This window comes from Antechinus flavipes, chromosome 4 (assembly GCF_016432865.1).
Source record: "Antechinus flavipes isolate AdamAnt ecotype Samford, QLD, Australia chromosome 4, AdamAnt_v2, whole genome shotgun sequence".
NCBI lineage: Eukaryota > Metazoa > Chordata > Mammalia > Dasyuromorphia > Dasyuridae > Antechinus > Antechinus flavipes.
The window spans coordinates 39831127-39845667 of NC_067401.1; the positions used below are offsets into that span (position 1 = coordinate 39831127).

Here is a 14541-nt window from a genome sequence, read left to right on the forward strand (position 1 = left end):
CCACTTTAGGAAACACAATACTAAACACTTAAGTCCTTCCTTAAAAAAAAAAAAAATTATGAAAGCACACACTTATATTTTACGATAATTATCTTAGCGAAGATTTAAGAAATCACATTACGGAGTCACACAAAAGGTGAAAAAGAGAGAAAAGAGAACAGGTTATGAAGAAAGTCAAGCTGAAAATGGGTAAATCAATTCATCTTCACTTTCTTCACATTTAAGCTTGATTAACTTGCCAAATCAGCACTGATGACTATCACGAGAAAAAAGCACTTAAGGCTGCTGAAATTACCTTAGGGAAAAAAGCATTAATTTGGCATTTACTATGTGCCAAGCCAAGCCCAAAAAAACAAACCCTAACCAAAACCAAAAAATGTAACAGAAAAGGCTACGCAGCCACTGCTCTTAAAGAGCTCACCCTAACTGGGAACTACGGTACAAAAATGGTGCAAAATTAAATTTAGAAGAAAAATAGCCCCGATGTGAAGAACAATTCGCGCAGGCCCATGAGGCCAGGAGCCCCTGTAGGCCCATCCTTCTTAATCGGCAGGACAGGACGCACAGAATGCACGAATGCACGAGGTCCGGGTTCTCGAGCAGCGAGAGATTCTCGGGGGTACGCAACGCCCTCGCTCAGGACCCGAGTCCCCAGGGCCACGCGGGGCGGATTGAGGTAAAGCACGTTTCGGGCAAAAGCCCGGATGTACAGCACGAGGAAAGCGGCTCTGAATGGCGGATTTTGTCCGATTTGAGGATTACGACGTGACGCTTTCCCGGCAGGCTGCGGGGTTGGGTTAATTGAACGGGAAAAGCGGCCTCGGGATTGGCCCGCGAGCTCTCGCGCCTTGGGCGTTAACCGCTGGGGGTGTAGCTTAGTGAAGGTGGGTACATGCGCAGTGCGTCTCGCGCAGAACCGAGTGGCGCCCGACAAGTTTTCGTTTGTCACGATTCGGCTTCCCATGCGTCCTGTAAAATATGTCTTTACCTCGTTATTTCCCAACCTCCAGTTACTCAGGCTGTATCCTAAGGATCCTTTAATGCTTATTTCATTTTTTTTTTTTTTGAATGGGCAGAATGTCCAAATAATTTTTTTAAAAAGTACCCCAAAGTTACCATTTTGCAGACGAATATTGCGTCCAAGTCACATCTCTCTAATAGGGCTAATCAAGGCGCTCCAAACGTATGCCGAGCACTGGTTATCCACCTTAAAAAGTTAAAATAAAAAGTCACAAGTCCAAGGAGACTGCCTTGTTTAAAAATATCAAGATGCCTAAAAAATGAATGTGCTTTTTTTTGCTAGCTTTAAGAAAATTCATGGAGTCAATTTGGGCCTAGGGTATTGTTTCAGTAAAGGAAGAATAACAGTCTGTTAAAACTGCTGGCTGAAAGGAAAAGGAAAAGGAAATTATTTTGAGGAGGGCATAAAAGGGTAGTGGGGTGACAACTTTTATTAGTATTTATTGAGGGATTTTCCAGGTGCTACAGGCTGACCAAAAAAAGAATACGTAGAAAAGAAACAGGCAGTATTACTACTTTTTTGTTTTTACGAATTTTTTACTTATGCGACTAAATTTCACAAACCATTAAACTTGGCTTTTTACTTTCTCCCATATAATGATAGTGCTAGTCAAAGAATAAAAAATAAGAAAATTATACAAGAATTATTTTTCAAAAGTTATTTAACTTTAGATGTGGAAGCTTTCCATGTGTTCAGCTCTTATTCATTGGAAATTCTTTTCTACTATGTATAGAGATGAGATTTTAGAATAGTGAGAATAAGAATAAAATCTGGAGTTAAAATTTGTTTTTTGTTTTTTGTTTTTCACAAGGTTGAAATAAACTGAACACTTTTTGTGAGGAAAAATGGCCACTGCTCAGATGCAGAGAAATTATATGGTATGACTCCATTTATATGAGTATAATATTTTGCCACCAGAAATATACCAAAAAGTCTTTGAGTGGGGTTCTCTGATTTCCAATTACTTTATAATGAATTTCTACATTTTAAAAATAATAATTTCATGTTTTGGGTCTAGATCTTTTATTATGTAAATTAATTGTTTTCCCAAGAAATAATGATCAATTTGTAAATGCTTGACATGTTGACAATACATTAAAAGTGGATTTAAAAATTTGGGGGAAGTTTATGCTTAAGTTGCTAGTTCAAAGTCATTTTATACTGTGTTTTACTGAAAGTTGTTTATTGTCTTTAAGGAATTTAAGTTTGTCAACTTCTGTCTGTCTCTGAAAAAGGAAGTCCATCTCTCAAAGACAGATGTTTTTCTTCAAAGTGCTTGTTGTTCTAAGTGTAGAAGAAGCTTGTGTCTGTTGTTTCTGTCTAGAGAGTGACAAAAAAAAATGATCTGGCACATCATTAGTATTGTGTATTTGCATATAATTGTTCTGTTACTAGTTTATGTTAGATGAGTGGTGTAAATTTGAGTTACAAAAAGTCTCCTTTTATTTAGCATGGGATTCTTCAAAACATGTTTAATTTAAAAGAACCTACTCTTTTCCAGGGTTCTTAATTACTTAGACTAGTAGGGGAAAGTAACTAACCCTATTCAAAATTGTTATTGCACTATTTTTGTCAACTTTTTTTACAATGACATTTGGAATATGTTTTAATTGTCCTTAAATTTTAGAGTGCAGTGATATTTCCCAATAAGATTTCAACTGAGCAACAATCTTTGGTGTTGGTGAAGAGGCTTCTAGCTGTTTCTGTATCCTGCATAACATACTTAAGAGGAATATTTCCAGAATGTGCTTATGGAACAAGATATTTGGATGGTAACAACTTATTGAAGATCTTTTTAAAGGATGTGTCATATTAGGTTTTTTCTGTTTTAAAATTCTAATTTAGCTTTGATTTTTTTAACATTTTGATTTTAAGGTTTTAAAAAAATCCATTTGAAGTTTTGCATGTATAATGGGTATTATATTTCTTAACCTTTTCAGTGGGAGGGAGAGAACCAGAGGGAGGGAGAAATTTAGAATTGAAAATAAAAATAATTTAAATAGAAAAAAGAATCCATTTGTCCCCTCTGCTTCCCCTTTTGAAGGGAGTGAAGATTGTTCATTTTTTTTGCTTTGTTTGAATTATTTTTACCTGTCATTATACGCGAATAGTACAGCGGACAAAGTAGTGTATTGTATAGTCATATATAATAATAATATCTGTTATTGTGTAAATTTAAATAAATTAAAATACTGTGGGCATGGTATATTCTCATTGGCCTTTTTTAGGCAGTCAGTTTCTTGGTCCTTTATGTTTCGATGAAGATAATAGAATGTTTTTTTCTAATTTTTAAAGATAATGCAGTAATCCTTATAAGAACTTACTGTAATAACTAATAAAACAATGTGTTCATATTTTTCTTGTTAAAAAATACACATTTAGTAATATTAGTTATCTGTAAATTAACTGCTAAAATTCAACAATAATGTAAATTTAACCCTTGCTATGGAGTACCTAGGTGGTATAGTGTATAGAGTGCTAGGCTTGGGGTCAACAAGAGTCATCTTCCTGAGTTCAAATCTGGCACACTACGGTGTGACCCAGGACAACTACCTTAATACTCTGATTGTCAAATAAAAATAAGCTGGAGGATGAAAATAGCAAGACCCTTCATTATCTTTTCCAAGGAAACCGGAAATGGTCCTGACTGAATCAGACAAAACTGAACAACAAAAAAAATCATTAAAATATAACTAAAGAGTTTGCCATTTCATTCTTACTTAGTTTTACTGTAAATACAATTTCATTATTTCTAAATTTTTACTGTTTTTTTCAAGAAGCAAAATAGTATAATCATCTTCCCTATATTTTTATGTTTAGATCTTTGTGTCAAAATTCTGAGAGAAGATAAAAACTGTCCAGGATCCTCCCAGTTAGTGAAATGGTAAGCTACCTAAGAGGAGAGCTTTCCCTTAAATCACAAGAATATACGGTTGACTTTGTTTTAGCTATGCATACTTTAAATTATTTAACTGAATTTCAGTGAACCATTCTGCCCTTACGAATTCATTATGTTTCTTCAAGTCTCATTTTAGTTTATATATTCAAATTTCTATTTTCTCATATCATATAACAATACAATATACTCAATTTCTTAATTACCTCTCATTACCCTCTTCTCCAATGGCTGCTAAAATCTTCATTTTTGCCTTTAGAATAATTCCTCTTGTCTCATTTCTTATTTCCTGCTATAATTTTATAATTTTTCCAGACTGTGTAAAGGAGAAGACTCTAGTTAACTACAACAGTGAAACCGTTTTAAAATCACTTTTATAATGAGCTATCTTGAAGACTTATGCAAAGAACTTAATTTTCTGGAAATAAACTGAAATATGCAAGAGTTCAGGATAGAAGACAAATAACATTTGATTTTTTTAGGATGCTAGGATGCTATGATGCTTTGCAGAAAAAATATGTAAGTCTTCCATCGTCATTTACTTTTTATATCTGTAGATACAGTATTATATTAAAGGATTACTCATTAGAACTAAAAAAGGTATACTCCAAATTAAATAAAAACTGATTTACAGAATATTTATAAAGAAATAGTCTTGTTACTTTGTCATTTCTATCAATTGGAATTAATACTAAAGAAGTTTTCCCAAGTCCTGACAGCCTTATTTTAATCAGTGGATTAAGAACTGTTTTGTTGTGAATGATTATTAAAACAGTATATTAAAGTTTTAAAATATTAATATTATAAGTATTAAATATAAATAAATAAAAATATTAACATTTAAAACAGTTAATTATGTGTGGATTAGTATGCTTTCCACAAGCTTTCTTTTTCCATAACTTCCTCAGCATATTCTCTAACCATAGTGTCAAATATGGAATGTATTATATGAATTAACAGAGATTGCATTAATGAGGATTAACGCCATATTTCTAATATACTAACCTAACTAAAATTTGATATAAGCATAAGTGTGTGTGTGTGTGTGTGTGTATGTATATATATGTATATATATACATATATATATATACACACATATATATATATATGTATATGTACATACATTTATACAGAAATTTAGTCCTAGAAAAACTGGTGAAATAAGCTATTTGTAACAAAATTCATCTCCCTATTTTAGGGCTCTCTCAAACACTTTATTAGGGTCTCTTTCCTTCCTATTTTAGGCATTCGTGTTTTACTTTTTCTTTCATAAAACTAGCTCCTAGAAAAGGAGCTGCCATGTCATTCATGTAAAAGTATAGATTATTGATATATTAACATTTTAAATTTCTCAGTATTTATTTTTAAAACTGGTTTTAAAGTTCTTATTTGATTTAAGCCAAAAAAACCCACCTCTGATTATTATTGTTTACATCTCTTGTTCTGAAATTTTGAGCAGTAAATTGATAGGGGATAATTGGGGGACAGGAGGGTTTTCCTAAGCCATCTGTTCATGTAGCTCACTTAATGCCATAGTAATTTCCTATTGGAAGCATAGTGAAATGGTAGTTTTAAAATGTTATGATCTATCGTCAAATATTTTACAAAATTTTTGTTTTTGTTTTTGTATTTCAGCTAAGAATGGTTGTTCTGGCAGTAAGTATTTTTGATTCTTTTCAAGATTATTTAATTTGGCCTTCTCTAAATAATTTCAAAATTAAAGATAGTTTAATCAGTTTCTTTTATTGAATTTCCTTAATGAATTTAATTAAAATAGGCTTAGTCTTAAATAATTTTTCATTATTTTTTACAGGTATACAGCAATCCAGAAGACCCTCAGGTAAGTTTAATTGATAAGTAAAATAATGCATTGCTTTTAATGCCTAAAAAGATTTTATGTTTTCGACTTGTAATATAACACAAGGAAGATATTAGAGAACTTTTTAGTTTTCAGGAGCTTTCACACAATTCCTTACTGGATAAGGAAGCTAAGACTGAGGGATATAGGGCCACAAAGGGGCTCCATGGGCTTGGCAGGACGGAGAGCAGCAGGGGCTGCTGTGAGGGGTGCGCCTGGCGGTGGCAGGAGGGCGCCTTGTAAGTACCTGGGGAGTAGGACGGAGATAGGAAGGCCCAGGACACAGAGTTATAGAAGTGCTTCAGAGAAGGGTTGTCGACAACCTGACATGCAAGTGGGCATTCCAGGAGGGGCGGATTCCACACATGCTCAGAAGCGGAGGCCTGAAGGGCCCCCACACATCAAGGAAGGAGGCAGGACAGGCCTGATGGGGAGAGGAGAAAGAGAAGTGGAAAAGCCGTGTAGGGTCTTGAATACCAGGCAGAGGGCTTCAAGCTTTACTCAGTCAACAAAAAGGAATTACTAAGAGTTTCTGAGCAGAGGGGAGGCATTGCCAAATGCAGGTGCAAGGGGGAGTATTCTGGAAGCAATACTGAGGAGATGTAGGAAGGCAAGAAGACTAAGGAGGCTAATGGGGGGAGGAGGTGAATGTCTCTACTCATCTTTCTGGGAGTGAAATAGAAGGAAGAGGGAGAGAGATGTGGGAGACCTGGTGATGGTGGGACCTAAGACCAATAACTGCATTCATATGATGTGCATTGATATAAAGAATTGCAGAGAAAGAGAACTCAACTTCTTTTTGTAACTTAAGAGTGTTGGAGAGCTGACAAGGAAGGTTAAATGTCTTGTCTGCACAGCCAAGAGATAGTAGAGGCTAGACTTCAGTCCAGGACTTTCTGGCTTCAAGGATATTGTCCATCCTGCCTCTCATAACTGATTGATTAAGAGAGGGACAATTAATGATAATGCCAGCAATAAAATAGTGAAGCAATAAGTCTGAAGTGAAAATATAAGCTTGGCTTGGGACATATGGAGTTCTGAGTCCTTGGTGACATACTGAAGTGAAGTAAATAGATGAAGTTTAGTTTTCTTGTCTGTAAAATAAAAGGATTAGGTTATAAGATCTTTAACTTTTGTTCTGCTACTAAATCTCATAGAGTTATGAGATTTGGGAGCTGGCGGCATAGAGTGTACTAATTGAAGCCAAGCCCTGGAAATAAATCATAGTCAAGGGAAGAAAGTATAAAAATTGAAGAAAAGAGGACCAAAGACAAACATTTGGGAGCACTTACATTAAGAGATTGGTAAAGGATTAGGAAATGAGAGAGAAGGAAGGAGAGAGAGAAAGGGAGAGGAAGAGTGAGGGGGAGAAAGAGGGAATGGGAGTGGGGAGGGAAAGTAAGTAGGCAGGAAAAGGAGTGGGGAAGAGAGGGAGAGAGGTTGGCAGAGATGTATGAAAAGAACCAGGAAAGTGTGGTCTCTGAAGATGGAAGGAGAAACAAACCAATTGGAAAAAAACAATAAAATAGTATTACCCTTGCCGAAAGGCCAAGGAGAAGAACTGAAAAAGAGACCATCTCCTGGGACAATGACCTAACAGTTTCAGTAGAATGATGTAAGGCTGCAGTGATGCTGTTTGTATTGGGATTACTTGTCCACTGCTTTTTATTATACCATTTTGACTTTCTATAAAATACTGTTTCTTTACTAAACCCCAAAAATACTTGGTCAGACAAAAGAAACTAACATTTTTTTTGATCTTCAAACTCTGAATAAGTATACTTAGTCCTTTTGCTACTCATCATTTAAAATTTGAAACATATTCCAATCAGGGAAAAGAAAAGGTCAGAAATGAAGAGAAAGGTGTAGGGAAATTTAAAAAGACAGTAAAAATAAAACAAAGGAGAGTTCCAATTCTGAAGCGAGAGTAGAATTAGAAAAAAGTCCCTTTCCATTTAAAGTCTTAAATTATGCAGAAAATAATCAAATATCAACATTCCTTGAAGGGAGAAAATTTATTTTTTTCTGATTCTCTTGGATATCCAAATGAAAATGCACATGATTATAAGGCCTTATTAATCATAAAAGGCTATGGAAATGTGAGTTTTATGATATAGAAGATAATAAATTTATGTTGATAATAGTGGAATATGACATTTAATCTCATTCTCTACAGGCAATTTGAATGACAGTACTGTTGCTTTGATGAGAGGGTGTGCAGAAATTGGGTCTTAGGCTGACTGGGGAAAAGATTAAATAAATATATAATCTTTCTTATACTTTGACCATAAAGCCCTACCCTCAGTACCATTTTGTGGTAGTGAACATGAGTTCTTAAAGACATATCACCACAATACACGTTTTGTCAACTGCTCTCAAGCTTTAAATAAGGGCTCAGGCTCTGTTTGTAGTGGCTAGAAACTGGAAATTGAATGGATGCCCATCAATTGGAGAACAGCTGGGTAAATTGTGGTATATGAATGTTATAGAATATTATTGTTCTGTAAGAAATGATCCGCAGGATGAATACAGAGAGTCTTGGAGAGACTTACATGAACTGATGCTAAGTGAAATGAGCAGAACCAGGAGATCATTATATACTTCGACAACGATACTGTATGAGGATGTGTTCTGATGGAAGTGGATTTCTTTGACAAAGAGACTTAACTGAACTTCAATTGATAAATGATGGACAGAAGCAGCTACACCCAAAGAAAGAATACTGGGAAACAAATGCGAACTATCTGCATTTTTGTTTTTCTTCCCAGGTTATTTTTACCTTCTGAATCCAATTCTCCCTGTGCAACAAGAGAACTGTTCAGTTCTGCAAACATATATTGTATCTAGGATATACTATAACATATCTAACATATATAGGACTGCTTGCCATTTAGGGGAGGGGGTGTAGGGAGGGAGGGGAAAAATCGGAACAGAAACGAGTGCAAGGGATAATGTTGTAAAAAAAATTACCCTGGCATGGATTCTGTCAATATAAAGTTATTATTAAATAAAATAAAATATTAATAAAGTAAAAAATAAATAAATAAGGGCTCAGGGACAGTGTATCTGTTACCCAAAGACTAGGCTAGACAAATTAGGAGAAGACCATCATTACCAAAGAGTTGGACACCAGATAAATATTTTTGGTTTTTGTAGTACATAAAGATTATCTACAAAGGCATAGATAGAAGGGTTGAAATTATGGATCCCTAATGTAGTGAGTAAATGAAACAATAAACAAGTCAATATAAAGCAATATCCAAATATATTTGTAATTTTTAAAAATTTAAAATAATAGCTTATGTCTTCATGTTGTATTATAATTTACAAAGGAATTTAAATGTTATTTAATTAATTCTACAACAGCCCAGTGAGGTAGGCAGTGCAAGTATTTTTATCTCCATTTTTAAAATGAAAAAATTGAGATCTAAAGAGACTACTTGCTATTATGTACAGGTACTTTAACATTTTTTGTTAGCCATAGATGGTTATATCCTTTGCTCACCCTTTTTTTTTTTTTTACACATTATCTTTTTGTTTAAAAAATAATTGTAGTCAATATGAAAACCATTTTAATTCAATTCTATTTAATTTACAATCTTTACATTTTAATAGCCAGATCAAAGCATCAGATAAACATTTGGAAACTAACATTCTGGGGCATCTAGATGGCATGTGGATAAAGAACCAGCCCTGAAGTTAGGAGAACTTGAGTTCAAATGTGGTCTCAGACACTTAACCACTTCCTAGCTATGTGACCTTGAGCAAGTCACTTAACTCCAATTGCCTCAGCAAAAAAAAAAGTAGCATTCTATATTAGATACATAACTATAATTTTTTTTTTTGTATTTTAAGACAATTTCAGAATGTTATCAATTTAAATTCAAGTATACCAGCAATGGACCAGTCATGGATCTCACAAGGTATTTTTCTGTTAGTTTTTTTTCTTCCTTACTGAGTTTTACTTATTTCTATTAATAAAACTAATATAAAAGTTACTGTCTGAAGCTATTCAAGCTATCCTATCTGCCCACTAATGTAAAGCTGTTAGAGTTGTGATCCTTTTGTAGTGTTACAGCATAATTGTTTCTCAGGAAATGTTAGTCTTATGAAAAATCTGAACGAGTAGAAAAGTGTTGAAATTACTTAACTATTTTATTTGGGAATTGGAACGAAGTAAAATTATACAACTCTAGTTTCTTTTGAATGTTTTTTTAAAGTACTATTAAATTTGAAAATAAGTGTTTATTTTCATGAAAGTTTTTACTTGAATAATGTTTTGATATACTTGAATATATTTTAAAACATTAAGTCTGATATATAAATTATTGCTACCTTAATTTCTCCAATTTTTTTTCTTTTTTAGTAAAAGCAAAGGCAGTAGTTCCAATTTCTCATCTTCTGACACAAAGAAAGCAAGTATTCTCTTAATTCGCAAGATTTATGTTCTGATGCAGAACATGGGACCTTTACCTAATGATGTCTGTTTGACAATGAAACTTTTTTACTATGATGAAGGTACATTTACATTGCAATTTGTTTTAGCAAATATAAACAGATTTTATTATTGAAACAATTGAATTTAACTGTCCTTTAGCTATATGGTCTTGTAGTCATACCACTTATAAATTTCAGGAATCTTCCTATTGTCAATATTTGAGAAAGTGGCTTGGAATAATTTAACTATATAAAGTGTTAGTAGTGAATACTATATATATTAATCCAATGACAAGAATATGTTTTAGGGGCACTTAACCTCTCTTAGTTATATATATTTTATTTGACTATGAGTTACTTATTATATTAAAAACTCAGAAAAGGCCTTGTGAGTTGTACTATTAATTTTTCCTTACGTTCATAAGAAATGTAGTTTATATTTATTTATATATGTGTGTTTTTTGGTAGTTACACCACCAGATTACCAGCCACCTGGTTTCAAGGAAGGTGACAGTGAAGGAGTATTATTTGAGGGGGAACCCATGTACCTAAACGTTGGGGAAGTTCCAACACCTTTTCATTCCCTGAAAGTGAAAGTGACAACTGAGAAAGAACGAATGGAGAACATTGATAAAGCAATATTAACACAAAAACAGTTAAAAACACCATTGCAGGAAATCCTGATGGATAAAGATGATCTGGAAGAAGAATTTATGAATGTAAGACTTTGTGAAGGTCTATAACAGATATTAGCACTATGTTTTACTCTTAACTCTGGTAATTGGGGTTAGGGAAAGATCATTTACCTTATCTTCTGTGAACTTCATTCAGTACAGTCTAGGTAGCATGTTGGATAGAGTGCTGTACTTGGAGTCAGGAAGACCAGAATTTAAATCCAGTTTCAGATACTTAACTAGCTATGTGACTCTGGGCAAGTAACTTAATCTCTGTCTGCTTCAGTTTCCTCATCTATAAAATGGAGATAATAAAAGTACCTATTTCCCAGGGTTATTATGAGGATAAAATGAGATAGTATTTTAAAAATATTTTGTAAACCTTAAATATTAAATTTATTAAATACATTATATTATTAAATAAAAGTTAGCTATTATTATTATAGACTTCATTTGAAAGAAAGATAATTCAAACTAGGAAGAAAAAAAATTTCCCTACTAACCTTTATTAATGATATATAATGTTTTTTAGTGCAATTATCTTGAAATGTTTCAAGTTCTTTAATATATGTCCTTTAAAGTATGCTCAGGTATTATTTAGATATTAATGGGGCATACAAATTATTTTTCATACTACTCTGTCACTTGCAATCTTCTGACTAAGGAGAAAGATAGGATCTGTAAGAAGTGATTTGCTAAGTGGTGATATCTGGCTCAGTGCTTCCAGTGATGCTAATCTTTATTTCAACAATTTTGATTTATGTTCTGATGTAGACCTCATTACGTCTCTTTATCCATGACCCTTTTTGAAAATATAATGTTCAATGTACTAATCTTAGGTATTAGGGATACAAAAAAGACACCTAATGTAGATGATACTCTTAAAGAACTTAGGATCTTGGGCAGGGGAATACCTGGAAACAAAAAACCTGTGCAAGGAACGATGTGATAAATATTAAAGAGTCATTAGGCAGAGTGCTCTGAGTGATTTGAAATAGGAAGAGATTTTTATTTGGAGAAAAGATGGAACCCAAGTTGGGCCTTGGAGGAAGAAAGAGACTTCAAAATATGAGACTGAGAGGAGAATAAAAATAGTTCATTTAAGCATGGTGCTCAAATGAGAAAAGATGAGATTGGAAGGGCCAAGATGAGACTAAAGGATAGAAAATAAGAGATTTTGACTACAACTGTGAAAATGAGGGAATAAATGGAGTAGTAAAACGCAAGATGGTGTAATGGAAGTCAAGTAGACCTGAGTTCAAATCTGTTTTGGCAGTAACCAGTTGTGTAACTCTGAGCAAGTCTTTCAATCTCTGTCTGCCTATTTCTTTACCTGTAAAATGGGGATAGTAATACCTACCTCCCAGAGTTGTGAAACTCATATAAAGTACTTTGCAAACTTTCAAGCACTATATAATTACTAGATAAGATTTAATTAATATCATGTGGATTCAATCTCCAGCTCATCTTTGACCTTCTCAAACAGTAGTTTCCGGAAATGAACACAGTACTGAAGCAGGGATGCCTTAATTATACTGGGACTATTTTCTTTCTTTTTTTCTTTTTAAATGCAAACAGTTTATATTCATTTCCCAGTATTCTTTCTTTGAATGTAGCTGCTTCTGTCCATCCTTGATCAATTGAAACTGAATTAGCTCTCTTTATCGAAGAGATCCACTTCCATCAGAATACATCCTCATACAATATCGTTGTTGAAGTGTATAATGATCTCCTGGTTCTGCTCATTTCACTCAGCTTCAGTTCATGTAAGTCTCTCCAAGCCTCTCTGTATTCATCCTGCTGGTCGTTCCTTACAGAACAATAATATTCCATAACGTTCATATACCACAATTTACTCAACCATTCTCCAATTGATGGGCATCCATTCATTTTCCAGCTTCTACCCACTACAAACAGGGCTGCCACAAATATTTTGGCACATACGGTCCCTTTCATACTGGGACTATTTTCTTTCTGTTCCTGGAAGCTGTGCTCCCCTCAATACAATTCAAGATTACATTAGCTTTTTGGCTGCTACATAATATTGCAGAATGAATGAATGAATGAAGCATTTCTTAAGTGCTTATTATACAAAGCACTGTGTAAGCCCCGGGAGATGTAGATAGAAAAAAAAAAAAAAACAAAAAAAAAAACAATTCCTTCTCTCAAGGTTCTCCCTCAGATTCTAGTCAAAAAGACACTCATAGGGTTGAGTTATCATCCTTACTCAATTTCAGAGGAAAAACCTAGTTTTTATTCTTTCCTGGAAAAATTTAGAGTATTTCTAGGAAAACTAAAAATGAGTTTATTTTTTAAAATGTTTTCACAAGAAACTTTCTTAAAAGCTTTGGTAAAACTTAGACAAATTATATCCACAGTACTCTCAACTTCTAATTTAGTAATTCTATCAAAAAGGAAATGAAATTAGTCTCTCATGATTAGTCTGCCTTTGCTTGAAGAGACCATATTGGCTTGTAATCACTGCTTCCCTTCCTAGATGCTGTATCTTTAACCATCCAATCTAGAATTTTCCAGGAATCAAAATCAAGCTTGCTGGACTGTCTGTAATTTACAGACCCCATTCTTTTCCCTTTCTTGAAAATCAAAACAGCATCTTCCCTTTTCACAACTATAAAAGATGGGTTTCCATCATCTTGCTGACAGTGATTCAGTCATCATCTCAGCCAGCTCTTTCAAGACTCAAGCATGTCATCCATTTGGGCCAAGTGACTTGGATTCAGAAAGGGCAGTTGGTACTTTCTGGGCATCTCCTTATCTTGGGTATCTGCTACAGATAAGTTATTTCTGTTTTATCTTTTCCAATATAAAAGTCATTCTCCACAGGGAAAACCAAAGAAGAAATCAGCAGTTCGCCTTTTTAATTCTATGTCAATCATCATCCTGATCTCCTGAAGAACCACTTTGATCATCCTCTTTCTTCCATTATAATTTTAAAAAAAAATTATCTTGCCAGACTAAGCTCATTTTGAGCTTGAGTGTGCCTATTACTATTTTTATAGGACTGCCTAGTTTTTTGTTTTTTTTTTAATTCTCTGTTGCCTGGCTTTACCTCTGTGTTTTGAAATTTATTTTTATAATCTGATTTGGTTACTAAATTCCTTTTCACCTAGTGATGTTTTCAGACAGATCTTATTTTTTCTCTTTATTGAAATTGTTTCCCTTTGTGTCTTTAGAATTTCATCCTTGAAATGTCACACTTAGGTCATAATATAATCTTCATTACCTCTCCTTCAGTAGAAATTTGAGGCAAAAAATGCCATCTTTCCACAGGATTCATATAATTTCCACTCTATTGATATACTTTCTTCCTATTAGTGAGAATAAGGTCCCAAATAGAATTTCTCCTTTTTAGTTCCTCAGCTTTTTTGAAGAATGAAATTATCACTCTAAGGCAAGTGAAGAAGGCTGCTGTGCTTTTGGTATAGAGCTCCAGCATATGAACTTGACTACTAAAATAAGCTTTTGTGCCAGACTTGTGATGTGTTTCCTAAATTCCTTTTCTAGTTCTTCATGTGTAAAGTTTTGGGGATTGAATTAAAGGCACCTCCAAGTTCCTTTCCAGCTCTAAATCTGTAATCCTATGAATAAGTGATACTTGAATTGATTTTTATAGGCTACGAAGGAATTCAACTGC

The 14541-nt window shown here is 33.8% G+C and overlaps 1 protein-coding gene across 1 annotated transcript in view; it reads left to right on the forward strand.

The window, feature by feature from the left end:
• The first annotated feature begins 4349 nt into the window (after positions 1-4349).
• The window catches only part of HORMAD1 (HORMA domain containing 1), a 28681-nt gene continuing 18489 nt past the window's right edge, over positions 4350-14541 (forward strand). The window contains exons 1-6 of the mRNA XM_051992753.1: positions 4350-4436; positions 5553-5573; positions 5731-5757; positions 9631-9698; positions 10142-10293; positions 10681-10931. Coding sequence (XP_051848713.1) covers positions 4401-4436; positions 5553-5573; positions 5731-5757; positions 9631-9698; positions 10142-10293; positions 10681-10931 — 555 coding nt within the window. The 5' untranslated portion in view covers positions 4350-4400. The remainder of the gene's footprint in view (positions 4437-5552; positions 5574-5730; positions 5758-9630; positions 9699-10141; positions 10294-10680; positions 10932-14541) is intronic.